This window comes from Mercenaria mercenaria, chromosome 17, assembly GCF_021730395.1.
Source record: "Mercenaria mercenaria strain notata chromosome 17, MADL_Memer_1, whole genome shotgun sequence".
In the NCBI taxonomy this organism is placed as follows: Eukaryota; Metazoa; Mollusca; class Bivalvia; order Venerida; family Veneridae; genus Mercenaria; species Mercenaria mercenaria.
This window is the reverse complement of record NC_069377.1, coordinates 34,668,488-34,696,427: the sequence shown is the minus strand read 5'-3', so window position 1 is coordinate 34,696,427 and position 27,940 is coordinate 34,668,488. Positions and strand designations below refer to the sequence as shown.

General features: G+C 35.4%; 4 protein-coding genes across 7 annotated transcripts in view; 2 read left to right on the top strand and 2 right to left on the bottom strand.

Annotated features, from left to right (window-relative positions):
• LOC123537322 (uncharacterized) overlaps nt 1–23,886 on the bottom strand; it is a 29,436-nt gene extending 5,550 nt beyond the window's left edge. For 2 of the 4 annotated variants that reach the window (XM_053527648.1, XM_053527647.1), the window contains exons 1-2: nt 12,183–12,246; nt 26–1,463 (exon numbers count right to left, since the gene is read on the bottom strand). In XM_053527648.1, coding sequence (XP_053383623.1) covers nt 26–1,463; nt 12,183–12,190 — 1,446 coding nt within the window. In that variant the 5' untranslated portion in view covers nt 12,191–12,246. Of the gene's footprint in view, nt 1–25; nt 1,464–12,182; nt 12,261–22,946 lie in introns of those variants that run through there. The other 2 variants (XM_045320998.2, XM_053527649.1) reach the window with 2 other exon arrangements.
• Nucleotides 1–27,940, top strand: part of LOC123536982 (uncharacterized) — a 116,831-nt gene that overhangs the window by 75,575 nt on the left and 13,316 nt on the right. The gene's annotated exons all lie outside the window — the stretch shown is intronic.
• On the top strand, nt 13,321–16,889 carry LOC128549971 (myb/SANT-like DNA-binding domain-containing protein 3). The gene is made up of 3 exons (XM_053527775.1): nt 13,321–13,481; nt 14,905–15,139; nt 16,410–16,889. Exons 1-3 carry the CDS (start codon nt 13,321–13,323, stop codon nt 16,887–16,889), a joined length of 876 nt encoding a protein of 291 aa, XP_053383750.1.
• On the bottom strand, nt 17,096–18,153 carry LOC128549970 (putative nuclease HARBI1). The gene has a single exon (XM_053527774.1). The coding sequence runs from the start codon at nt 18,151–18,153 to the stop codon at nt 17,122–17,124; it is 1,032 nt and encodes a 343-aa protein (XP_053383749.1). The 3' UTR covers nt 17,096–17,121.

The following is a 27,940-nucleotide window of genomic DNA, read 5'->3' as shown; positions in this document are numbered from 1 at the left end:
AGGCCTACTAGTCAAGCGTGATTACCTCATCTATGACATTAGCATCGATATCATCATTGGCATACACGATATTAAATGGTTCATCAGACAGCAGTATCTCGTCATTGTCTTCCAGTAAAATCTCAACACTGTAATCTAGCTCGTCAAGTTTTCCAACATTTGCATCGACTGTCACAGAGCCTTCGTCATCTGCCAGGCGGGAGTATTTGTAACCTGTTGCCACATTCGTATAGACTAATATCTGTTCTAATATATCGTCAACAAAGTCAATAGAACTAATCTCAAGGTCGTCGTCAGTTTGCAACTTTTTATCATAAAATGCAACAAGTGCATCTAATTTATCGCTATCCAATGACGTTTTCACATATTTTCGACGTCGAAGTTTGTTATAGGGTAGCCTTTGCACTGGCAGGGGCCCGATGGCCTTAGGTTTCCAGCCATGTTCACTTATGTCGCTGTATCTAAATGTCGGCAAAGACAACCTTTGAAACAGTTCGTCGGATGGCCTGCACATGTTTTGTGTTCGTCCTCTGTGTGCAGCTTTAGGAATGCAATGCATATTTGGCGCATCTACATCATTCCCATGCATAGACCGATTGTCTGATTGTATTCCCATGCCAACACGCGAATATATGATTTCACTTCTATCAGTGCATGTTTCGTTTAAATCAGAAGCTGAACGCGTGGTTTTAGGAGTGTCATCCGAAAGTATAGTTGGTTCTTTTACTGAAATACGTTCTTGCCCCTCTTTGGCATTCAGACAAACATTCACATGTTCACTTTGTGATTCCAACGACTCACTACTCTGTGCTGTTGGTTCTACATTTGTAGTAATAGACGAAGCGACAGTGTCTTGTGTTGGTTTAACTTTTCCTTTCATATCTATTGCCATGGGTTTAGTAAGTTCATCAGAGCACTTATTATACATTTCATGCTTGCTATTAGAAGCATTTTCGTCATGCCGTATTCCATTAACTGAATCACTAGGTGGGGATAAGAATGGACTTGTTACTGACATTCTCGACATTTCTGGTATCATATCGTCGGATGTTTTATTTAAACGATCGCTAAAATCAAAATCATTTGCTGAGGAAATGTTTTTCATCTTAGACTCGGTCTGTGTCTCAGCCACTAAGCTTTTGCTGTTGACTTTTAACGGATCTTTGCAAAGTGTTTCTTCGTGAAATTCGTTATTTTCAGGAATGCTGTTTCTGACTTTACAAATGGATCCCTCGAAGATTTCGGCTTGAGACGCACTTCTGGCGTCATCACTGACAGTTTCATTTACTTGCGTTACGGTTTGACACGATGCTATGTTTTTCGGTGATGTATTTTTACTGTCCACTGCGCATGTTCGTGACATTGACAAACTTGCGGGGTAAAGTTCATTTTGGATAATGGACTCCTCTGATTCCATTTTAGACACATTTGTAGTCATCACTTCTGAAATATTGAATATGCAACTGAAAAAAATGAATTACTACGTTAATCAAATAAATTGGCGAGAGTAGATCTAAGTAAACAAGAGGGTCATGATGACCCTGGATCGCTCACCTGAGTAATATGAGCTACATGTTTCAAATGTCAAACTGATGATAAAGTATTAAGAAAGTCAGTAGGTTACATTCATGGTCAATGAAATTCAGTTTTACGATTTGTGTGCAAAACTGTGTATGTCATCAAAATTTCAAGGCTGTATCTTAAAAAAACAAGAAAGTAGGTCAGTAGGTCAAGGTCACAGTCAAGTGACATCATATTACTTGGGGTCATCAGGTAATTATAATTAAACAGTCTTGGAAACAGGATCAGATGATTTTTTAAGTATGTTTCTTATATAACTCACATAATAACTAAGTGACCCCAGGGCGGGGCCTCTTTTAACCCCAGGGGCATAATTTGAATAATTTTGGTAGAGGACTACTAGATAATGCATCATACCAAATATCAAAAGCCTAGGTCGTATGGTTTCAGACAAGAAGATTTTTAAAGCTTTTTCCTATATAAGTCTATATAAAACTTGGTACCCCCAGGGCAGGGCCTCTTTTCACCCAAGGGATACAATTTGAACAATTTTGGTTGAGGACCATAAGACAATGCTACAGACCAAATATCAAAGGTCTAAGTGTTGTGGTTTCAGACAAGAAGATTTTTAAACTTTTTTCCATATAATATATGTCTATGTAAAACTTGGGACTCCCGGGACGGGGCCATATTTGACCCTAGGGGGATAATTTGAACAACCTTCGTAGAGGACCACTAGATGATGCTACATACCATATATCAAAGCCCTAGGCTATGTGGTTTTGTACAAGAAGATTTTTAAAGTTTTCCCTATATAAGTCTATAAAAACCATGTGACACCCGGGGCGGGGCCATATATATTTGAACAATTTTTGGTAGAGGACCACTAGATGATGCTACACACCAGATATTATAGCCCTAGGCCCTGTGGTTTTGAACAAGAAGATTTTTAAAGTTTTTCCTTTCGGTTGCCATGGCAACCAGAGTTCTGCATGGAATTCAATTCCAAGAATCATTCCTGTAAAGTTTGGTGTAATTCTGCCCAGTGGTTTTCAAGAAGAATTTTTTTTTAGAAATTGTTGACGGACGACGCACGACGCACGACAGATCAAGCGGTCACAATAGCTCACCTTGTCACTTCGTGACAGGTGAGCTAAAAATAAATGGTGAGCAATAACTTTTTCCGAAAAATTAATTTGTTACGCATGCGCCTTAAAAAATATGACGTGATTTCTGTTTCCAGATCTTCTTTTTGCAATTGATTTTTATTTGGCCTTAAAAATGTAATTAATTACATGTTTTCAGTAGATAATTAGGAAAATATACATATATTAGTACTAGGTTCAAACACGACAAAAACGTTATACAGCAGTGATGGCGTAGCCAAACTTATTTATTCTAAGCGGTGTATAAACGATTCGGAAGGTCTAGATGTATTTAAAAAAGATTCTGATTTGTATTATTTCCGTTCTACTACGTTCTTTTTATTATTAATGTGATATAAAAGTTTCTACGCTAATGCATGGCGCCAAACAATAGGTCGTCATATATAAATGCTTATCATACACACGAGGACCGGAAATTTTAACGGTTGGCCTGGACTCTACGTCTATACTATACACAATTAAATGCTATACTGTGCCTGAAACGACGGATGGACCCTTATTAAACTTGAAAAGCAAGCAAACGGTTAGCCCTCCATACATTTGCGGAGTAATTCCATTCGGGCGCAAATGCTATTATAACCAACTGTATGCGTGCAGATTAATAATGCTTAATCCTCAGCCTTTATCCTATGGTATTGCGATGATTTAGATCTAGCATTTAAAATTGCATTTAAATTTAGATCTACTTCATGTTTATAGTTACTCAAATATGAAAGAGGATTATTCTTGAAATTTTCTAAATTGGAATAAGATCTATTATTTTATGATTTTCAATGTTCATTAAAAAAACCCGGAAAAGTGGACAATTAAACTGCCGTTTCAAGCATATTCTTCCATATTAATGAGTAGAAGGTATAACATATTTGCTTTGATTTAAAGCATTAGTCATTATCTACGTTTAAAAATGTTTGACAACTGACAATGAATGGTACTTTTATAATATCATGGTACGTATTAGGGCCCGAAATTGGCAAAACAAAACCTGTCACAACTCTGGGTAGCTTACTTTGGTCTACAAACTGCCAGAAAGATGCTTTTGTATGCAGTTTTTGCATGTCATTGTTGAGGTGACATGTACAAAAACAACATAGCAAAAATATTTGAGCAGTTTAGAAACATAAAATCATTATTTTACAGATATTGTATTTGTCACAGAAATTATATAATACACGGAGAGCATACTGGAGATGGTAACGTAGTTCACAAAATGGTAATGTAGTTCACATAAATTGATTTGTGATCAGAATTATTTTCATCATTTCAGAAAATGGCGTTGCATTGTTGTTTCATAGACTTATGTCACATGTTTAACTTGTATTTCTATCATAAGCAAGGATATAGTTCTTACAAATAAGCATTTTTGTGAACTACATTACCAAATATATGTACTAGTCGGCATAAGCTTCATGTCCTTTTCGTTCCTTGTTCTTTTAATTGAGTTACATCTAGTTCACATTTCTTTACGTTTAGCGTAAAGCAGCACTTAGCGCACAGTTGATCAAAACACTCTTAACTGAAATCCTTATACATAAATGTTTGTTACACTTCTTTAATTACTAGTTATATAGTCAGCATTAGCTATGCCCCCGTACATTCCTGTCTTTATTGTGATCCCTAGTCAATATTCGTTAACTGTGGTGACTATATGACTATTTTGAATTATAAGGCAGGATTCTTTACATCGCAGCTAGTCCAATTAAGTGAATTCATAAATTACATAATCCACTTTTCTTAAAATACTGTAAAATAAGAATTTTGTGAAAAGATACTACTGTTTGCAGATCAAATTGGCCTTTCGCCTTTTGCTAAACCGATAGACTTGTACCTTTACGTCACAAAAGCAGCGATGCTGAAGCTATTTTTGGATCTCGTCTATACAGGTAACTCCGCCTTTCCAATGCAAGTAAAAAATGTTTACATTGGCTGTATGACCGAGAAATGATACTGTTCGAACGGATGTTTAACCGGAATGTAACAGATGTACTAGATCTAATCTTCATTTAAAATTTAAATGAATCTGGCCACAATGCACACTTTACATTTAGGTAGCGTGGATGTGAAAAAAAGACACTACATAACAGGCCATTTTCTGCCTAAATTTCAGTACCTCTTGCTGCAGACTTTTCTTTTAAATAATGTATCTCGTGTTTAGTTTTCACAATAATTATAAAACGTGACTGACTCGAGTTGTTGGATTCGCTCATCATTGATTGAAGGGCATAAGTTTGATTCCCGGAACCGACCATGCCTCTTTAGTTGTAAAAAGTCGGCAATTTCTTACGGAATATGTGAGTCTTAGTCTAACTAATTTGGCGCGATCCTAGGAAACAGATAAATTCAAATAAAACTTACATGTATCAAAAGGTAGTCCAAATAGTTGTACTCAAGAGTTGAATATCGTTATACTAGTATTTTTTGACTGGTCGATATCCCCTTTAGGTAGGCAACGCAAATTTTCAAAACGCAAAAATATAAAATCGGTCTACCCGAGGTCTCATTATTTAGACTAATCAAAAGTGGGATTCAATTCCTCATTAATTTATGTAAAAGTTATCATAATTCCCCTTGACACGATTAACGAACGGTTACACATAAAATGCAAGCGATAAAACCAATAACTTTACATGACCACGGGGGAGGAACTGTTACACGAGACTCGGTTGTGGAGGATATCATGTTACATATTTAGGATGCTACTGTTACAGTATACCTGGATAACGTTACAGCATTCGGAGGATAAAAATCACTGTCGGTGTTTTGTTTGCCAAAAAAAGGTAAATATTTATCTCTTTTTTGCAAAAGTAAAAATTGTTTTTCTAGATCAATGGTATGTACTTCTGCTGAGACATGGTTTGACACGTGAAACACAGTATATTGATGTCTATCAAGCGTTTAATGACAAAATCTGAAATTTTGATAGAAAATTATCTAAAAGAAGTTGATTAAAATATGTTTCAACCATATTTTATGCTCATTTGCATCGATAAAGACCCTCTTTAGGCATGCATTTATAATACGAGGTAGAAAAATCAATGTGGGTCTAATTTTCCGTGGTTTTATAGAATGTTACAGTTGTGGGGTGCTTCTTCTGGATGTGTTACAGATTCAAGATGATACTTTTTGGAATACATTTTGACAATATACAATACCAGGATAGCAAATAAAATTTAGATATCATGAATTATGCGGGATTTTTTGTAAGATGTAACAAATATATTATACCAAGTGCATTTTTTTCTAATTTCGAAATTCTAAATCTGATTCAACAGCTATATATAATAAAATGATATATAAACATTTCCAATGGAAAGCTAGTGTTCTATATCTAATGTATATGATACTATAATCACAAATTCACATTGAATCGTCGTTTGCACTTTAATACTTTAATAAGCTGTTCTTTCATAAATAGTACCTGTTTATGCTACATGTATCAAACTAGCAAACGATGTGTGCTAGCTTCAGAAGAGTTTGGCAATGCGTGTTTTGTCAACGATTTCAATTACTAATAAGCTTAAAAGAAAATATCCTCTCGGAATCGGTAATGGAGAACTTAAGAAATTAATTGGCTTTTCTCACGACAACTCGCACATGTGCAATAAAACTTTATTTCAAATAACAAAAGATTCTTTTTTTTGTTAAAAATGTATACATGTTTACTGTTGGAACAACCATCGAATCATAGTCTACTTGCAGGCGCGTAGCTGCCTACAAGCAGATATGCGTCTGTGCAATGAAGATCTGGCAAGCATGAACAATCAAATAGGCTAATCTGAAGTACTGAATCTGTTTGGTCACAGTTAGGAGCCTAAATCATTTAACAGAGGATTTTATACGCAATTCATTGTTAAAATGGATAATGTTTCAGGATTTTCATCTAAAAGTATATGCGTCTTTGTCTTTGTGTGTATGACGGCGGCAAGGGCTTTTCAGGACTGTGCGCCATTAGAAGGCATGTCTCAGGACTATAGGCATTGCGTAAACGCGAGCACGAGCACATTAAATTCAGGTTGTTTAAAAATTAGGAGTTACCTTATAAACATAGTAACTCACTCTCTTTTTAGATTTGAACGAAAGTAATTAATCTATGTAAATATAAATAAATACACACTTAAAACATTTTTCGATTGTCGCTCCGCGATATCTTTGGTGATTTGGTTTAAACAGTATTTATTTTTTATTTAGAAAACTGCACATATAACAATATACATGAATTTGTACATGAATGGATTAGAAAACAAGTTTACAAAAACTTATATGAATTCTTCTCCATTAAGAAATATCTACACAAGTACACGTACAATGATGCGTTAGCAACATGGCCGTGTAACATATGCAGATAAAGTACGAAAGAGAAACTTTTGATGGTAGGATTTGAAAAAGATGAAATACTACGACAATATATGCCTATTATAAGGTAGCAAAAAATGAGATTTTTCGGTAAGTAGGCATTAAAAATTTTGAAAAAGAAATCAACATGAGTGCACGGATAAAAAAAACAACACATGGACACACTAAATTCAGCACACGGTTACAAGCGATGGTCACTGGGCAGGTCGTCGATGACAACAAAGACTGATTAAAATTACATATCAAAGCGCTTTGTTGATAAGATGAATTTTTGTACTTTGACGAAGAGAAGGGTGTTTTCGTTAAGTGATAGGTGATCGTTCCCGAACAAGAGGTTATTAAGAGTCCGCGGGCATGGGATATCTGAAAGAAACTGTTGGCGTAATTGTATATAGTTACTGCAGGTAAGTAAATAATGGCTAACAGTTTCGACCGATCCACAGGTGCACAACGGTGACTCTACAATCGACCTTCTGTACAAGTCATGATTTAAAGAACTGCATCCTAGTCGCAGGCGAGCGTGGAGGATTTGTCCAAGAGTTGTAGTATTTGGGGGTTCGCCGTGAGGTACGGTTGAGAGATGCCTTAAATGCTTCTATTGTCGTGCTTGTGCGGACGTCTTCAGATAATGAGTTCCATTCCTGGATAGTTCTTGGAAGAAATGAACTAGAGTATAGGGTTGTGCGAGGGCGGAGAGGTGTTATGTCATTGGTATGCCTTAGGTTGTATTGGGGCTGTTGGCTTGGTGGCAGGAGGTTACTGAGATAATCAGGACAAAGATTATTTTTCATTTTGAAAAGGAGGATGAGTCTATGTTTTTTTCCGTCTAGATTCAAGAGTTTCCCAACCGAGGCCTTGGATTAGTTTTTGAAGATTACATAATTTAGTTGCCCCGGCAACGATCCTGGCTGCTTCGTTTTGAACGGACTCAACTTCCTTGTTTAGATCGTTCGAGCAGTTGTCCCAGACAACGTCAGCGTACTCTAGAAGAGGACGGATAAAAGAGATATACATACGCTCTAGACATGATCGGTTCAGAAGGTATTTCAGCGACCGAAGCATGCCAATTCTTGACCACCCTTTGTCGAGTGTTGCTGAAATGTGAGCATTCCAACGTGCATCGTGAGACAGAGTAATTTCTTTATGTTTGTGTGCTTGAACTTCGGGGATCAAGGTGTTATTAAAAAGCAAGTCTGGATGATTGGGTTTTGTCGTCTTTCTTGAAAAGATCATGGATTCCGTTTTGTCAGGATTAAAGGACACAAGCCAGGATTTTGACCAAGCGAAGATAGTGTCGAGGTCTTTGTTTAGTTTTGTTGCGGCAGATTTATTTAGATGTTATGGAAAAACATTTAACAACCGGTGTATTTAGAGATTGTTCAAACGATCGGTCAATTTGCATGGAAAAGGGATGGGAGATTTGCTCTGCATAACTTGTATCATCAACTGTTCATCATATGTGATTCTTGACATATCACAACCGACATCTTCTCCCGTTAGGTGGACTTTCCTGTGTTTTTAAACGTCGTTACAGCAACGCCACTCTAGTACATGACTGACTGCCTCAAATGACAAAATAAATGTTGTTTAGCAGTATTTACATCTAACAACAGAATCCTGAAGAAGGAAAAAGTATCATCCTAAATCTGTAACACATTCAAAAGCAGCACCCCACAACTGTAACATATCCGGCTTAACTGCAACATTCTATAAAACCACGAAATATTAGATCAACTGTAATTTTTCTACCTCGTTTTATAAGTCTATGCTTGAAGAGGGTTTTAATCAATGCAAATTTGCATGAAATACGGTTGGAATATCTTTTAATCAATTTCTTTTAGATATTTTTCTATCAAAATTTCGATTTTTTTCATAAAACGCTGGATTGACATCAATATACTATGTTTCGCAGGTTAAGCCATGTCTCAACAGACGTGCGTATCACTGATCTAGAAAAACAATTTTTATTTTTGGAAAAAGAGATATATCTTTACCACATCTTTGGCAAACAAAATACCGACAGTTATTATTATCCTCCGAATGCTGTAACGTTATCTAGGAATACTGTAACAGAAGCATCCTAAATTTGTAACATGATATCCTCCACAACCGAGTCTCGTGTAACAGTTCCTCCCCCGTGTATAATGGAGTTAGATTTGCAATAGTTAAGCTACGGAAGACTCTGCAGAAGTTCGAATATCAAATAAATCAGTTTTTATGGATATGACAATTAGACCTACAAGTGTTACGTAGCTTGAAGGTTCAATGATACCTTTCTGTAAAACTTTGTATACCTTGCGTGGTTGGAAATTTCGTCGATAATAATTGTTATAACAAACAAAAAAACGTTGTTTTCATTTGAACGTAATTGAAACATTCTATATTCTACTTTTAAAACATATCCATTATCGCCTCATTGCACTTTACAATGTATGCAAGTACGGCAATACTTCAAAGATAAAGTTAGAGCGCGCGCTTTGTGTGACGTCAAGGTCACTACAGAATAAAAAAACTTTCACGACAAGGTGAATGAATAGGCGGGTTTAACCTGACAGGATTACTCCAAAAATAGCTTCAGCTTCACAGTTTTTGTGACGTAAACGTGCAACTTTATCGATTTGATAAAAGTTGAAGGGGAATTTGATCTGCAAACAGTAGTAAAATGTACAAAAATTACTGTATTCACAGTATTGCAATATAAAATTGTGAAGAAAGTATTTGGCTTTAGTTATGAAAAGTTATGTAACATAAATTAACGGCTACGTCGCATTTATAGTCTGGTAACTATAGAATGGTGAACTACGTTACCAAACACCATTTGTTTTTGTGTCAAGGTGTATAGCGGATTTCGCTTCTTCAATACGTTCTATTAAAAAGTTTTTTTTTATTGTTTCAGTAAAATGTTTGAAAAAGGAATCGTGATTTTAATGGTATTCTTGTTGTCATACAGGTATAATTATCGCAAAGTGCGGCAATTTTCCTTTGATCTTTGCAGCAATGTTAAACATGGTAACACACATTAATACTACAAAATCTGTGCTGATATGTTACAAAACTGTTACGATATATATCAACACAGAAATCTCTATAGAGTTTCATTAGAAAAAAACTGTTGTGATATATATCAGCACAGTAAAACTGTTCCGATATATATCGCAACACTTTTTCTCTTATCGTGGCCAGGTCCTATCGAGGGAGTATAATTTTTTCCTTTCGAAGAAAAGATTATTTTAGCTCCAATTTACAGTTCACAGAGAAAGAATTATCACAAACACCTACATTTATAAAGTAAAAGAATAAATAAAGTAGAATATTTCAAAGACTCGATAGTTATCGCCAAATTCAGAAATACATGAAATATATGAAATTCTGAGATTTCTCAAATGTTTCTTTTTCTTTGTTTTTTTTTTTTTTTTCGTTTTGTTTTGTTTCTTGTTTGTTTTTTTTTTACAAAAAAACCCAACAAGTTTTACAATATGTTTGGCCAATGAAATGCAAAGATTTAAAACCAATGCAGAAATCTGTTGGATACTTTTATCTGGGGAACACATTTTCTAAAACAGAAGTTGTTTCAGTCAGCGAGGCGCAGAAAGGGAATCAAAAGTGTAATAATAATAATAAACAAATTTAAATGAAAATAATATATAAATTTTGATGATAAAACTATGCGATAAAACAGTTATAATATGTAATGCTGTGTGTTACGAGGATATAGTTCTGACTACCATAACTTAACGGACGCTGTTTTTTTTTTCTGATGGTCGCGTCCATTAAGTTATGGGGAAACCCCATTTGATTATCTAACCAGTATCAAACCGCAACATCTCGCACAGTGTCTCACGAGAATCTGATGACGTCATGCAACAGTTCAGAGCACGTGGTTATTTTTTAAATTCAAGATCAAAATTTTACCTAGATCTACTTATGAATTTAATTTAATCATAAACACAATCTTTTTTGATAAAATTCATTAAAAACATACCTTTGAATGTTTATGTCCTCAGAAAAGGTCTGATGCAATGAATAAAAGTTCTATACCGCCTATTGGTTTACAAAATGAAGAGTAGAGCTACCTGATCAGGTGACAAATGCAATGGCGGACAAAATATTGCAGACAGGGGTACCGATTAGAAACTTGGGTGTATAACTTTGGTTCAAATTAAGTTACATGAATTATTTTACGCCAGATCAAAAGAAAATGGATTAGAAATATGTAAAAGCACAAGGTGAGTCCATTGCATTTCATTTGATGAAATTGTAGCGTGACAGACTTCTGGCACGATTCCTGGTTAGGTTTCAGTACGGCATTCGTTTCAGCACAGAGATCCCTAACAGCATATAAACATCTCTGAGCTGAATTTTTTTAGCTAACGAGGATATATCGGAGCTAGGGGTACATCTCGGTATTTTTCTCTGTACATATCTGTCTCGGCCTACTGGCTGTACCCCTAGCTCTGATATATCCTGGTAACACACTCTCACACATACTATAACTAGATCTATTACTGAATGTAGGCCTATCCACCAGCGGCTGTAGCTGTATCCACTCACTATGTAACGTAGTTCACATAACGAAATTGGTATGTACACAGGAGTCTGAAATTCTATCAATAAGACCATAGAAAAAAAAACAAAGACAAATATCAAACATAGAAGTCTATCTTTATAAACCCCGCCCCCTCCCCCGCCCCTCCATATATAAAAAAAATATCCCCCCCCCATATATAGATATATAGGGGGAGGTATTTTTTTTATAAAGATATACTTCTATGGTCTTATTGATAGACTTTCAGACTCCTGTGGTAGAGCTATAATGCTGTTTCCAAAAAACATTTTGCAACTTTTTCAATGTTGAAATGGTTAGCAACAAGGATTAATCTGGCGAAATTAAACGTAAAAATAACTGAAAAATTTATGAAAAAAAAAATCTATAACAGATTTTGTCCACATTTCTGGGTTTTTATGTGTTATGGTCGGAAAAATATGAATAACGGATAGATCTAAAGCTAGATCTAGAATCTAGATCTAGATCTATTTGTTCTGAAATATAGGCCTAGCTCTATATGCTACCTATTTACATCAGTAATAATATCTATTAAAGTAAAAGCAAGTTACATCAATAATGATATATAAGTTAACACTTACAAAAGCATAGATATAGATCTATAGATCTACATATAAATCATTAGATCTTCTGCATGAATATGTCATAAAAATATTCTTACATGAAAAATGTGACATCACAATATAGTAATGACGTCATGATGCTGTACGTGACATTTTGCCGGTGAAACCTACAAGCTAAAAGCGTTTGTCAAAACTATTTTCACTTTACATTTTATCTACACTAGAGCTGCCCGCATTATTAGTTACTAGGTCATAGAAGGAATAACTATAGACCTAGCTCGCTAACATTAGACTGGAAGCTATTTTGCTAACCTAGTCAAGCATCATTTGAATAAAGACACTGTTTAAAGAGAAAAGAAGTCATTTGTTAATATTCAGTATTCATTGAAAAGCTCTACTTAAAATTGATTTACTTTCAGACAATGGTAGGCCTAGGGTTACGAAATTTAAGGTGTACAACGTTTTGAATTTCCAGTAAATGATGAAACAACAAATATATCCAGTTCTTTCTAAAATTCATGGCGTTAGCCTACGGTTCAATTTAATGTTTTTTTTTTGACCCATCGGAAAGGAACCATTTTATTTCTTTTAAAAGAGCGAGTTTTGTTTACCACATTAATAGATCTATCATCAATAAACTAAAACACAAGTTCAATAAATTCTTACGCGACTCACACAGATACTGAGTTACAAACTACAATCTCGCTCAGACCAAGATACTTATAACAGTATAATAATGTTAATTAAACACTTTTCCTACAAAAAGGCGAGACGAAACAGATTAAAATTTAGGTTAATTAATAAGTACGTCACTATAGAAAAACGTGTTGTTTTTCTCACGAAGTGCACACAATATGCCCCTAAAACAATTAGTCAGGTCATATTTATAAGTGTTATATTGCGGTAAATTGATTGACATTTGGCCGGTTGCAGGACAGAACGCCCGATAACTCGCGGATCTACGTTGAGCGACGGGTTGAGTTATCTACCTATAATCTCGAGATTATCCCAGAGTCAAATGGGTTGCGCATGAAAATTTCAAATCTCACTCAGTTGAGTAATGGATGATCGGCGAATAATGTTTATTTAAGCATTTACATGTATGTGTAGTTGGACGGTGTATTGTGTATACATGATAGCATATATCAGATTGAAAATGCCTAGGCCAAAGGGGGTGTTGTTGTCTCCCTATGAGAAAGAAGTTTTGATTGATCTTGTAGAAAATAATAAAATAGTTGAAAGTAAATGCAACAACGCAAAGGTACTATTTCAGAAGGAGGAGGCCTGGAAGGAGATAGTATCATCATTTAACAGTCGGTAAAGATGTTTTCTTTTCTTTTTCTTTATTCTTTTGTGGAATTCTTATGTAGTTTCAGTTTTATTATTTTACGCTCAGCATATAGAAAACATGCGACGTGTGCACAAATTGTTATTTTCAATTGTGACTGGGCCATGGACATTATGCCGAGGGTGCAGGGTTCGAGTCCTGTGTGGTACAAGTAACAGAAATGTGTGGATTTTCACCACTTACCGCTGCCCGAATTGGGTTTTACTAGAATGGAGTTGGCATGTACAGTTACGATATTAGGAACCTCGCCGCATATATCTAAATGAAATACTACTGAAAGCAGGGCGACTATACTAAGTATGGAGAGCTGTCCTACTCGACCCGGCGTCGGCGTCGGCGTCCTTCCGCGTCCGCAGCTTAGTTAAAGTTATGATGCACTTTCTCTTTTTCTCTGTAAGTACTTTATAATTTTTTTTAAACTTTAAATAGTTATTCCTCTTTATCACCCACATCCTATGCCACAAGGGCCATAACTCTTTACACAGATATTTCATGAATTATACCCCCTTTTCACGTAGAATTTCCGTTCAAATTTTTTATGCACTTCACTCTATCTCAGTTATTAATAAATAATTTTGATTAAAACTTACAATAGTTGTTCAAGATCATCATTCACATCATATGACACAAAGGCCATAACTTTTCCACTAATATTTTATGAATTATCATCTCTTTTTACTTAAAATTTCAGGTTAAAGTTTTGATTCACTTTCACTCTGTCTCAGTTATTACGAGATGGATTTTAATCAAACTTAAAATAGTTGTTACACCTTATCACCAACATCATATGACTCAAAGTCCATAACTCTGTCACGAATTTTTCCTGCATTATGACCCTTTTACTTATAATTTAAGGTTAATATTTATGTATTTTCACTATATTTCAGTTATTACTGAATGAATTTGAATCAAACTTGAGGCAGTTGTTCCACATCAGAACTCACCTCATATTACACAAGGGTCATAACTCTTGCAGCAATATTCTATGAATTACGTCCCCTTTTGGCTAACAATGATACTTATATTGTTTTAATACACTTTATCTTTATCTGTGTTATTACTTAGATATTTTAGACACAGACACAAGCGATTTTTCAATAGTATCTTCATGCACCATTGTAGTCATTATTAAACACTACTGTGACAGCTGCAGTTTCCTTATATGTACCCAGTCTCACTAGCCCGCATCGAAATAGTCGAGCGCGCTGTCTCCTGTGACAGCTCTTGTTATATTACCTTATCGTTTATAAAAACTAAATTTACGTGTAGTTTTGTTTTTATTACAGTTAAATCGGTAGCAAAATGGTAGATTGTCTACATGTTGCCATGTGTTCTTGCTATTACAATTCTCTTAAATTTTTTGTTATTTCTGTAATTATAGTAATTTTTCAGGATGGGTGTAACACAGAGAACTGAGAAACAGTTGAAAGACCTATGGAAAAATATAAACGCCCGTGCGAAAGGACAGGTGGCCGCTGTAAGAAGGAGTATGGCTAAAACTGGGGGAGGACTTAATGATGAGGCTGTAGATACTTTCACGGAAAAAGTATTTTCAATGCTGCCGCAACAAATTCAAAGCTTCAGTAACCCATATGATGATGATGCAGAGTTTCATCAGGATGAGCAGGTATATTGATAACTGAAGTTTTTATTTTAAACATCGGTCTTTGAAATAATAAAGTATATCAGGTATTTACGAATCGGTTAGAAATATGTGTCCCAAGAGTACATGTGCATTTGGCGGTAACGAGGCTTGCCGATTTACCGCCCACCCGCAGGTGGCCGACGGGCGCATATTTTGATCATATTTGTAAAAACTCCACTGATATTTTTGTGCATTCCTATTGAATGTGGGTTGCATAAAATTTTTGTCTTGTCCGTGCGTACGTTCGACCGTTCGTCCGTCCGAAGTTCATGACACGCCTAGGTCAAAAAGTGTTTGGTATGAATTTATGAAATCTTGCATGACTCATAATATGAACTTTTGCACTTCCTAATTCCATATTTACGGCCCCTGAAATAGTAAAAAAAATACACATTTTCACCTTGTGACGCGACTAGCTGGGGCACACTCTGTGTTCTACGGACACATTTTACTTTCTTGCATATCAAATGTTGCAATTTACAGATATAAAGTTGATATATACAAGGACGTATACAGAAAAAGACATTTGTTAAAAAATTAAATTTTACTTTTTAATACGGTGTTAAAGTTAATTTTATCGTCTGTGCGTCAAACAATATATCAAACAAATCAACACTGTTACAGTCGCAAAGGAATACATTCTGTTTCTAGGTTATATAACTGGTTTAACCCTTGTCATGGTGGACACGATTGATTTTGGCTTAGCAATAAGTGAAGATCATGATCAGCCTGCACATCTGTGCAGTCTGATATACATATGCATTGTTCACTATTCAGTCAGCATGTTTTTGGTATGCACCCCTTTTAACATTTAATGGTGCTGTCCAAATTTAAAGATGGACAAGTTCATTATAGAAATTTAGCAGGGTAAGGGTTAAAAGTAGGGACAGGAAATTTTTTTCCTTGTAGGATTGCAATTCAATTTCTAAATCACTTTTTACTACATGATGAAATGATGATTCTATCACCAGCATAAAACATAATATCACAAAATGTTCTAAATATTCTTATATTACGTTCCACACTTATGGTTTACCTTCAGGATTCCCCTTACAAATTTAAATACTTTAAAGAATACACTGCATATATTTACCTAAACATATTTGCCATTATAAGTTATTCATTCTTGTTTTCCGTCGCGCACAATAGTGATACTAAATATATTGTGGAATAATTTTTAACACTGAATGTTGCACCACATCTCGAATTCAGAATTTCAGATGACTATTTTTTAAACACTATTCTGTTACAGGTAGAAATGGTCATTTTGAATTCCACTTCCGGTGGCGCATGTGGTGGACCTACCGATGTCATAGTACAGCCAGGGGATTATACACACAGACAGCGAGTAGCTGAAGAAACAACAGAAACAACCGGGTTATTTTTATGTAAAGAAACAACAAAGTCAGCATGTGATGTTAGAAATATGACGTCATCCCAATCGTATGTGACTGAAAAAAGGAAATCAAAATCAGACATTACAAAACCAGACAAATTTAAGGAGGCTGCGTTAAGTTTGGCCGAGAAAGAGCACAGACAGAGGATGAATTTTATGGCCGAAGAACATAAATTAAAAATGGAAATGCTTGAGGAGGACAGAGCAAGAAAAAGAGAGCTTTATGAACTAAAAAAAGAAACTTTGCAGATGAAGAGAGAAAAACTTCAAAGTGATTCATCATCATTGCCGGCATCATCGTCATCATTATCACAGAAATTTTGGCAACTATTTTGAATGTTTTATAATGCAATGATCGAAATTTTTCCAATTATTAACATTATTATTGGAATATGAACTATTTATACTATGCACATAAATTTTGTTTTCGTTTTTTTTTTCAAGGTACTTAAATGATTTTGCTGTTTTTCTTATTTTCAATTAAAGGGTATGATACACGGTTTTTCCTTGTAATTAAATTGAACCATTTAAAAGAGAAGCATGACTATGATCATTATACTTACATTGATTATTCGAAATGTCGGATCAACATATTTCTTATAGCCCTGCCACCCTCTTCCCGTCGGACGTGTTCCCCATCAACTTCCTCTGGGAAAGGCCGCTGGTCGTTGTCGTCGGGTATTGGCTCCATCATCATTCTCGCCAAATTGTGTAGCACTGCACACGCTACTATAACAACCAGAGCAGTACTTAATTTTACACGCAGTTGGTACCTTGTGCATGGGAAGCGTCTTTTCCAAATTCCAAAAAGATTTTCAATTCTTACCCGGATACTAGACAAGTGTCTATTAAATCTTTGCTCTCCTCGGGTCTGTGGCTGTAAAACAGGAGTTAACAGATACTGCCTCAATGGATATCCATTGTCGCCAACCAAAGTACCGCGAATGTCACCATTCTCAAATTTTGCACACAATGTACTATTGTCGAATATTCGACTGTCATGGGTGCTACCCGGCCAACGTGCTACAATGTTAGTGAATTTAAAGTCGCTGTCGCAAACAGCCTGGACATTTATAGAAAAGTACCCCTTTCTGTTGCGGAAAAGCTCTGCTTTATCTCCACCCGGACACAGTATTGGGATATGGGTACAGTCTATGGCGCCAATAACACCGGGAATTCTTCCAACATTCATGAAATCTCTTTGAATTCGAGTGGCTGCGTTGTCCGTGGGAAACACAATAAATCTACGTCTCAAAGCGGCGATAGCACCTGATACCGATTTTACTATCCTACTTACAGAGCTCTTGTGAACTCCTACAAGATCCCCAATTACATTTAAGAATGAACCTGTCCCAAAAAACCTCAATGTAATCAAAATTTGGAGTAGAGGCGGGATGTAATACTGACCATTCCATCCATGAATATCACCACCAATCATGTTTGTAAGTTCTAGCACAGTTTCTTTGCTTAGGTGGTATCTTTGAAGAAATTCATCATCATCAAAGTAGGTAAGCGGATTAGTTCTATCTCGTACAATGCGCTCTCTCCTTAAATTTCTATCAAGTTCCTCAAACATATCCAGATAATCAAACACAGACATATCAATTTGCGTCGTGTATACAATTGAGAAGAAACCATGTATATAAATGAAATATGCTTTGACACGGCGCTAAACCTGCTACCAACCAGGTTTGTACAAGAAGTGTCCACTGAGAAATCATTACCGTGAAAATTTCGTCGTGCAACCCACCCATATCTTGGCCAAGATTTGTAACGGTTACCTAAGAAGGCGTTTCGTGCAACCCGTTTGATCAGAGGATCACAATAACTCTTGCTTAACTCTAGCTTATAGTTGTCTTGCAACCGGCCAATTGGGTGTAACTTGAATGACAATTTATCTATAGTTTAAGAGAAATATTTTTATTGTTTATTACTTGTGGTTTTTACCAGAAGTCATTAATTTTGCTTATGTAAATTATGTATTTGACCAATCTGTATAGATATGGAGACAAATTGTGTATTATTGGACTAAACTGAAAGGCATGCACGCTCACACAGCAACCACGTGGTGGCTTTGAAGCCGGTCCTGATAAGTAATGAAGACGGAGACAGAGAATTATGAAATAGTTATTGGCTTATTTGTGCTACTAGATGGAATTTTGTTAGCTCTGTCATTTAGAAGCTATTCTGTTGGTGACGGAAAATAAACTAGATAAAACAAGTAAATTCGATGAATTGGTATCCCCCGCCGAAAGGGTTTGTGGTGAGGAATGGCAAAAAAATATATCCGGCAAAAAGTTAAGGATGTTAATAAGAAGCAAATACTTTCATTAGTCAAAATCAATTTAACAGAAAACAAATGTTTAATAAAAGAGTACATAATAAATGTATGATACTTTGATCCTGACTAAAGAATTTATTTTGAATGGGATATGCTTACTCTAGTAAGCTTAGCTTTTAAAATTAAATGTAGTTAATTGAAATGTGAGCTTGAAGTTTAACTGGAACGAAATATTGTCTTTGAGTGGTTTGGCACCAGGTGTTGTTGTTTAACATGTACATTTGAACTTAAAAGAACAGATGTTCTTAAGTGAACACAGGTAAGATATCATGAACATGGCTGAGGACAAGGTTTGTGCAGTCACAACTTAATATATTTATTTTTTTAGGGGGTGGGGGTGCGGGGGAATGGGAGAGGAAACAAAATTTCACATGCTGATTATAAATATTGATGGAAAATTAAAAATGAAAAAGAAAAGGTAAAAGGGTGAAGTTGGTATGTGTGTAGGGGGGGGGGGGGGGCAGAGGATGCATGATCAGTGGTGGGCATGACTGGGTGGAGGAGTGAGGTGGGGGAATGGTACAACTTGCATGTTGATAAATAATCATGGAAGGTTTGAAAAAAATCTAAAATAAGAAATGAAGAACACTTTTTTTGGAGGGGTGGTGGGGGGGGGGGGGGGGGGGGGGGGGGGGGGGGGGGGGGGGGGAGAGTGTGTGACCAAAGCAAGTGGGTGACCAGGTGTGGGTGCGCAACTTCACATGTTTATAATAAATGTTCACAGAAAAGAATGAAAGAAATTTAATGAATTTGTTATGTACAAATATGTGGATTTTTAGAAAATTGAAGGGCAATAACTCTAAAGTTACAAAAGAAACCCGTTCGAAATTGTGTGTGCACAACCACATTATAGTGCTCTAAATTCTGTTAAAGTTTCATAGTTCAAGATCAAATATATCAAAAGTTATGATGCAGAAATTGCCATATCTATAGATCTATAGTACCCTATATAGTTAACACTGGAAACTTCTAAGGGCCATAACTCTGGCGTTACTTGGGCAATCTGTCTGAAACATGATGGGCCCATAACCTCATAGTGGTGAACATGTATATGAAGTTTGTTTAAAAAAAATTAAATAAGGAATTTTTTTATTTTTTTTTTTTTTTGGGGGGGGGGGGGGGGGGATCGGGGGATAGGGGGGGATGTAATCAAGGTAAGGGGGTGGCCAGGTGTGGGTACACAACTTCACATGTTTACAATAAATTTTCATGGAAAAGAATGAAAGAAATTTAATGAAATTCTACCAAATGGTAAGTTTGTTATGTACAAATATGTGGATTTTTATACAATTAAAGGGCAATAACTCTTAATTTACAAATAAATCCGAACGAAATTGTGTGTACACAACCACATTATGGTGATCTAAATTCTGTTTAAGTTTCATAGTTCTAGGTCAAATATATAAAAAATTATGATGCAGAAATTGCCATATTTATAGTACCCTATATAGTTAACACTAGAAATTTCTAAGGGCCATAACTCTGGTGTTACTTGGGCAATCTGACTAAAACTTGACGGGCCGCAAGAACTCATAGTGTTGAACATGTATATGAAGTTTTAAATAAATATTCCCAACCATTTCATAGATATGGCTCCGGACGGACGGACGGACGGACGGACAACGCCAAAACTATATCCCTCCGACTTTCGTCGGGGGATAAAAAAAACAACAGTGTATTAAGGTAGCAGGGTACACTTCGAATTTTGGCCCCCTCAATATTTGTAAGAATTAGAACTTCGTGATTTTGGATGTCTGTAAATTAAGGTGAGAGATAATGATTGTTAATTCTTTAGAAAATTTGTACAGCCGATACATGTAAAATTCTAACTGCTGCTATCTTTGTAGTCTGGCTACCGACTAGATAATCTTTTGTTTTTTTTAGAAAAAATAATTCTTTTTTATATTCTGACTTCGTCAGTCTTGGCTCTGATTATCTAGTCTGGTAAACTCTGGTCAGAGCTTGTGACCGATATCTCATGATAAACCGTTAGCTGACCGATAACACAGTATGGCACACTGTAATAAATTTCTCCAATGGATAGAGATCTTAATCAGCATTTAGTTAACAGGTGGTGAGCACATGAGCTGAGGTTTAATTTTGTCTTTAATTTCAATCTGGCTAGTTTTAAAATCAAAAGGTCTGAATTGCCCTTTGTCTTCAATCATAATTATGTAAAAACAATAATTCTTAAATGAAATCATATTAATAATAATTATAATAGTCTTCTTATTGGTTAGATTAAATAAATATGTATAAACTATTTAGACTTTGTTACCTGTTAGTCTTATATCTAATAGAACATTGCATATTTTAACAATTGATCTTATGTTTTGAGAATAAAAGGGACATAATGATACAAAATTTGTATAGCCTCAGGAGTTATCTCCTGTGAACAAAACATAGGGTCTGAACACAGACTCCTATCTTTGTATAAATCAATAAAACACCTTTTCGCGGAAATATTCAAATCACGGAAGGGTTCTGTGCTTGTTGATTGATACTCTGGAACATTTTCGCTATTTTGTGAAAAACGAGCTGGATGGGCCCCCATTCCGTTTATATCCTAAAGTTCAGTAAGGACTATTAAATTGAGAAATGCAATAACATTGGGCATTGTTCTTGCAGCGGGATCATTGCAGGCTGTTCAAAAAGTGCAAAATTGATGATTTTGGCATGCTATTTTTAATGGATGGTATAAAACTTTCGTTTTGATAACTTTCTTTATTCTTGTATGAGAATCCTTATCTTGCCATTAATTAAAAGCACAAAACATGCACGCAATATATAAAATGGCCACCCTGATTCTGCTCATAAGGGAAGTGCAATATTGCAACTCACTACATGTAAGACTGTCCGTGCCCAAAATTTTCGAATCTAAATTGTACCCTGCTACCTAAGTTATTTATCCAGCGGATTTAATAAGCGGCTACGCTACACCGAACATATACTTTATTCAATTTGTACAGTTCGGTTTCGTAAACATCATGTTTGTAAACATTAAAGATCTTAACTCTGGGTTCCATATTTTATAAGTAGAGAAATTTTAGGTTGAAAACGTGTAAACACGTATGACTTAGTAATCGAACTGAGATCATAGATCAGTATATTGACAAATTATATTTCAGCTGATATCACGTGATACATTACATCTGACGTGTGATTTAGTTTTTTTAATATCATGTACAGCATAAGTAAGAAAATTACAATTAGAGGATACTCAAGATAAATTTTTAAACAAATTTGAGCCGCACCATGAGAAAACCAACATAGTGGCTTTGCGACCAGCATGGATCCAGACCAGCCTGCGCCTCCGCGCAGTCTGGTCAGGATCCATGATGTTTGCCAGCAGTTTCTCTAATTCCAATAGGCTTTGAAAGCGAACAGCATGGATCCTGACCAGACTGCGAGGATGCGCAGGCTGGTCTGGATCCATGCTGGTCGCAAACGCACTATGTTGGTTTTCTCATGGCACGGCTCATATATGTTTTCAAGAGTATTGATTATCAGTTACATGAATTAAACAAATATATTTTAGCGTTAATTTAAACTTTCACGTATAATATATTTTACGGTTTACAATGTCGTTAACGGCTAAGTTTTTTCTCTTTACTTAACAAATGACTTTTGATACATATATAACTGTATGCAAGTATATGTCACATACACATACATAATATACATCTATATGAAAGGTTAATATATATTTACGTTACATCACAATTAACAATTGGGTTCTACAGTTCAATGCTTAAGATAAATTGATTCTTGTTTCTGCATTTAATCTAAAAATTTATACATGCTTGCCTCTTTGAAGAGACTACACTGTGTTTTGAGTTAAAACTGTAAAATGATAAAAGCAAAAACTTCAGCAAAGTATCCTTGAAGACATTTTCAGGCTGGTTACTAGTATAACCTTTGACATTCCACACCACTGGCATCACCCAGTTTTTACATCTCTATCTAAATATACAACTATATACAAAATCATGTGAGATTGAACTCTTATCACTGTCTATAGCACATGCTTTAATATAAACAACTTTACTTACATGTAATATCTTCATCAGTTTACGTCCCTCTGTGTACAAAATGCATCATCCAGAGCAACATTGTATTTATGATACTATTAGTCATAAATACACATTACACTTGGCATTCAGTTGTGCAGAAAAAAATCAAGATTACCTGCAAAGAATAACGCCGCTATTCTTATACCATTAATTATTCAATCACATGGTTCAATCAGCGAGTTTATATCGTACTTAGGCCTACTGTTTGTCAAGAGAAATTAATTGAATTTTCGCCCTTTGAAATTCATGAAAAAGTACTCGGAGCACGAAATTCATGTTCCTGCACCAGGAAGTATACTATAAAAACTATATATATAATTCAACGACAAGTAGTGAGGCGTGACTTATCCGCTATCTTCGGCGTTTACCGGATTATTGTTCTATGAGCTAAAAGTGCAGACACGCCTCGATGCATGCATAAAATTGGTCCATACAAATCCCACTATATACAAACAGAAACATATTGTATTCATTAATCAGTATTAAGTGATGTAAGTATATCCCATATTGCGTTTTTCAACCACAATGCCTTCCATATCTGTAAATCTATCTGAAAAACGACCCCATGGTGACGTGTTACTGAATGACGTTGAAGTTAGAACGCACGGACGTTCCGGTTACTCGTGATCATTATGATTATGGTGCGAGGAGCACGGCGGTGTATTTGGATCAACCAACGGTGGCGTCATGTTGATTTCAACGTTTTTTCCTTACTCTTTATGGGGAATCGGGATCGATCCCTCTACGGCAACATGTGATATACCAAATGCGATATCTACTATCCAATAATAATTTTTAAAAAATACGCGCACAGACGTTTATAAATAAGAGCAAGTAGTATATTCCCAACCTTGACGTAAAAATTTATCTGTTAATTTTGACAGAACAAATTACTGAATATATCATTTATTACTTGTTCGGATAATTACCTGTGATTAAGATACCTGTATATTTAGAAAATATAGTGAAAACTCGAAAAATTAATTTTAGTCACTACTGATAGCATATAAAATTATATACTTTAGGCTCTTCGATTGTCAACAAAATCAAATTATTTTCGAATTCGTTTTCCTATAACATAATGCTAATCAAGCACATATTGACTGTAAAACTTTACTACAATGAACATAACAGAACAGGACAGAAGATATCTTTTATTTTACCCAAGCATTTTACAATACAACATAGGGTATATCACACAATATGGATATTAACATCTGAACGGTTTCGGTACAGGGGAGGAGGTGGGGGGGGGGTGGGGGCGAGGGGGAGTGCAGCCAAGGTCTAAACATTTTCAACAGTGATTGTACAAAATGTACTGAACAAATGAAACCTATTTTATTACATTTTTTTCAGTGAATTATCAAAATATTCTGTTATTTTCACCGTGAAAAATATCAACTATATTTACGTGTAAAATCAAAATATCTTTCACTCATGAACACCATATCTTATATTTTCACTCGTGGTTGTGCCATTCTTGAAAATATTGCTGCTGGTCTTCACTCGCGAAAGATATTTCAATTTTACACTGAAACAAACAAAAAAACCTCCATATATTCAAAAACGGATAAGTGATAACGTATGGGGTTCTGCTTTTCGTATGTTTCATTTTTTTCCCATGTTTTCCTTGGTCCAGGTCAGACAGATCAAATCACTGGTTAGTCTTAGAAGCGAAATAGACATTTAGTGAAACGGAAAGTCTAATTCGCTTAGACAAACCAACGATGTCTATTTCGCTTAGACGAACCAGTGATGTCTTTATCGCTTAGACGAACCAATGATGTATATATCGCTATGAAGAACAAATGATGTATATATCGCTAAGACGAACAAATGATGTATATATCGCTAAGACGAACCAATGATGTATATATCGCTAAGACGAACCAATGACGTCTATAACCCTACTTTTAAGACGAACCAGTGTTGTCTATAACGCTAAGACGAACCAGTCTTAGAAGACCAACGATGCCTAGTTTGCTTAGACGAACACATGAGGTATATATCGCTAAGAAGAAACATTGATGTCTATATCGTTTAGAAGAACCAAATATGTATATTTCGCTTAGAAAACCCAAAGTGTTCATTTCGATAAGAAGACCAACGATGTCTAGTTCGCGCAGACGAACCAATGCTGTACAAACAGTAATGTATATTTCGCTTAGAAGAACCAATAGCGTATATTTTGCTTAGACGAACTGTCCTATAAGAAGGCACACGAGGCCACTTGTTCATTTTATTGTTTCATTATATACGGCCCAAGATTTTGTGAAAAAAGTTGAATAGATAACCTTAACTATAGTAAAAGGTGTATATATTCCAACAGTATCATAGCCCGTTAGCATGAGCTAACTGGTCAGTTTGACTTTTAGAAATAGTTCTTTTAATCAAAAGTTATTTAACCCTTAGCATGCTTGGCACGATTGATTCTGCCTTTGCAATCAGTGCAGATCATGACCAACCAGCACATCCGCGCAGTCTGATCATGACTTGCACTGTTCGCTATTCAGTCAGTATCTGTCTGGTTTGCATCTTTTTAAACAATTAATGGTACTGTCCAACTTAAAAATTGGACAAGTCCATTATAGAAATTTAGCAGAGTAAGGGTAAATAGTAATGTAGAAAACTCGTTAACGAATATATGACTGAGGTAAAGGTATATCTACAATGTGTATGGAAATGAAGACATTACACAAGATTGAAAATTAAGGTATGCTATTTTTGCTTGGAAATAAAATGTCGGGGACCACCCGGAGCAAGTATTATCCGTTAGCCCAAGCAACAGTTGACTAGAAGTAATTTCTTTTCAGAATTCTATATACCTTTCCTCAAGCCTGACCTCATTTAATATGTATGCCTGATGTAACTGGGTTAACAAAAACATATATGTGCCAGAATCGTATTAATTAATGAAACAAAATACAGCGAGAACATGTTTAAATGCAACAGACTATACATTTTAACCCACAGCTGTGTCTTCTATGGCATGTCAAACGTTGCTAAATTATATATGTATGTTATTAACTTATTATTATTGTATGTTTGTTATTTTTATTCAATGTCTTGTCATTCATATTCTAAAAATCATTATTCAACGGTTATTCTACATTTCGTTATTCTTATTGTATCTTTGATTTTGTTATTCAATGCCGTGTCATTCATATTCTAAGTATTACCATTGTTATTGTATATGTCGTTATTCTTATTGTATCTCCCTTAACTAATACAGACTATTCTTTGCAGCACTGACATGTGTCCTCTTTCTAGACAGTCCCGTCTTTTGGTCTTTGTTTATACCCGGAGTAGCGTCTGATAAAATACAGGCATTTCACATACGACGTCACGTGGCGGATAGAGTGTTGTGCTATTTGTAACGTTCCGCCCTATCTTGCTGTATCCAGGGAAAACACACTTGACTGTGAATATTCTTTAAATAATTGTTGCTATAATATCATCATCATCATCATCATCGTCAACAACAACAACAACATTACAATCATCATCCTAAACCTGCATGTAACACTTACTAGTAATCTTTCTGGATATTTTTGTGTTTTGTTTACCAGTTATTTTATTAGTTAGGGAAAGGTTTATGATCGTTAATAATGTCTGTGTTAATTAATCAATGTAGATGAGGTGCATGTATCAAAGTTCAGCTATCTATTGCTACACTAATGTCCTTACTTCAGTGAAACTTCCTTAGTTCCTGTATTATCTCCAATATTCATATTCTCCAACAGAGATGCACTGGGAGGTTGAAGTATTCCCCTTATATTTTTGTGATGTTTTAGCTCTTAAAGGATAGCTAAAGTAAAGGTTTAAAGTTGATGTCTAGCATACAAACTAGCTGCCATGTCTGAAATATTTCACTCATCCATAGCAGTGCTTCCTGAAATTTGAAATACAACATGCTTATATAAGTAGTATCAACTAACGCATAAATAAATTACACCTGAAAGATATACTTGTTGACTGTAATGTCTTGCAACTAAAGAGTAAACAGTAAAACAAAACTAAATGAACTTAGTTTACAATCCAAAAAAAAAGAAAAAAAATCATATGAATATTTCTATTTCTGATTTCTTGGATGTGCATAAAATGTAACAAAAATGGCACTTTTTTCAGTAACGTTTTATTTTTGTTGTTGTTGTTGTATATGTATCTAATAAACAACAGAAAGAAACCAAAATAGTATTAGTATCCATGCTTTTTCCCCCGAGATAAATAGATTTTTCATTGACTGAGGTTTATTTTCGCAAGGTACCATAACTTTACAATATGCCTCCCTCATTTCCATCCTAAGGAAAACGGCTAAATAAAAATGTTATCAACACACGTTTCTTAGGAACGCTCAAGGCAGTGGACCAAAAATAACAATCGGCAATTTACGTCAGCTCCGTATGGTATTTCGGCACTCTCCGGTTTTTACGAAAATAAATGTGCGCACTACGCTTCATTTACCGAACATGTAATCGCACGGAACTTGCCGAATGTCATTACTGGTTTACGGAATTCCACTAGACCCGTTTCATTTATGGCTAGCCAAAGCTGCATTATCAGGTATTTCTTTTTCTTTGCGTTTGCCTTTTCGTTAGAAACCAATCGCTTATTCACTGAGTAAAGTATGTTCACAAATAATTTGTCTCGATTAACTCGAAGTATCAGATATAGACCGATAATTATTAATCTTTCTAATCAGCACAAAAGAGAACCTAAAAGTAGCGGACATGCAAAAAGGTTGTGCAGTAACAACTGTCGAAATTTTATTTTAGATAAACCCTAATATTGTTATATTAACCCTTAGCCTGCTGGCGGCAAGTGACTATGTCTTTGCGACCAGTGCAGACCAAGATCAGCCTGCACATCCATGCAGCCTGATCATGGTCTGCACTGTTCGCTATTCAGTCAGTAAATTTTCAGCGAACACCCCTTTTAACAGTTAATGGTTCTGTCCAAATTGAAACATGGAC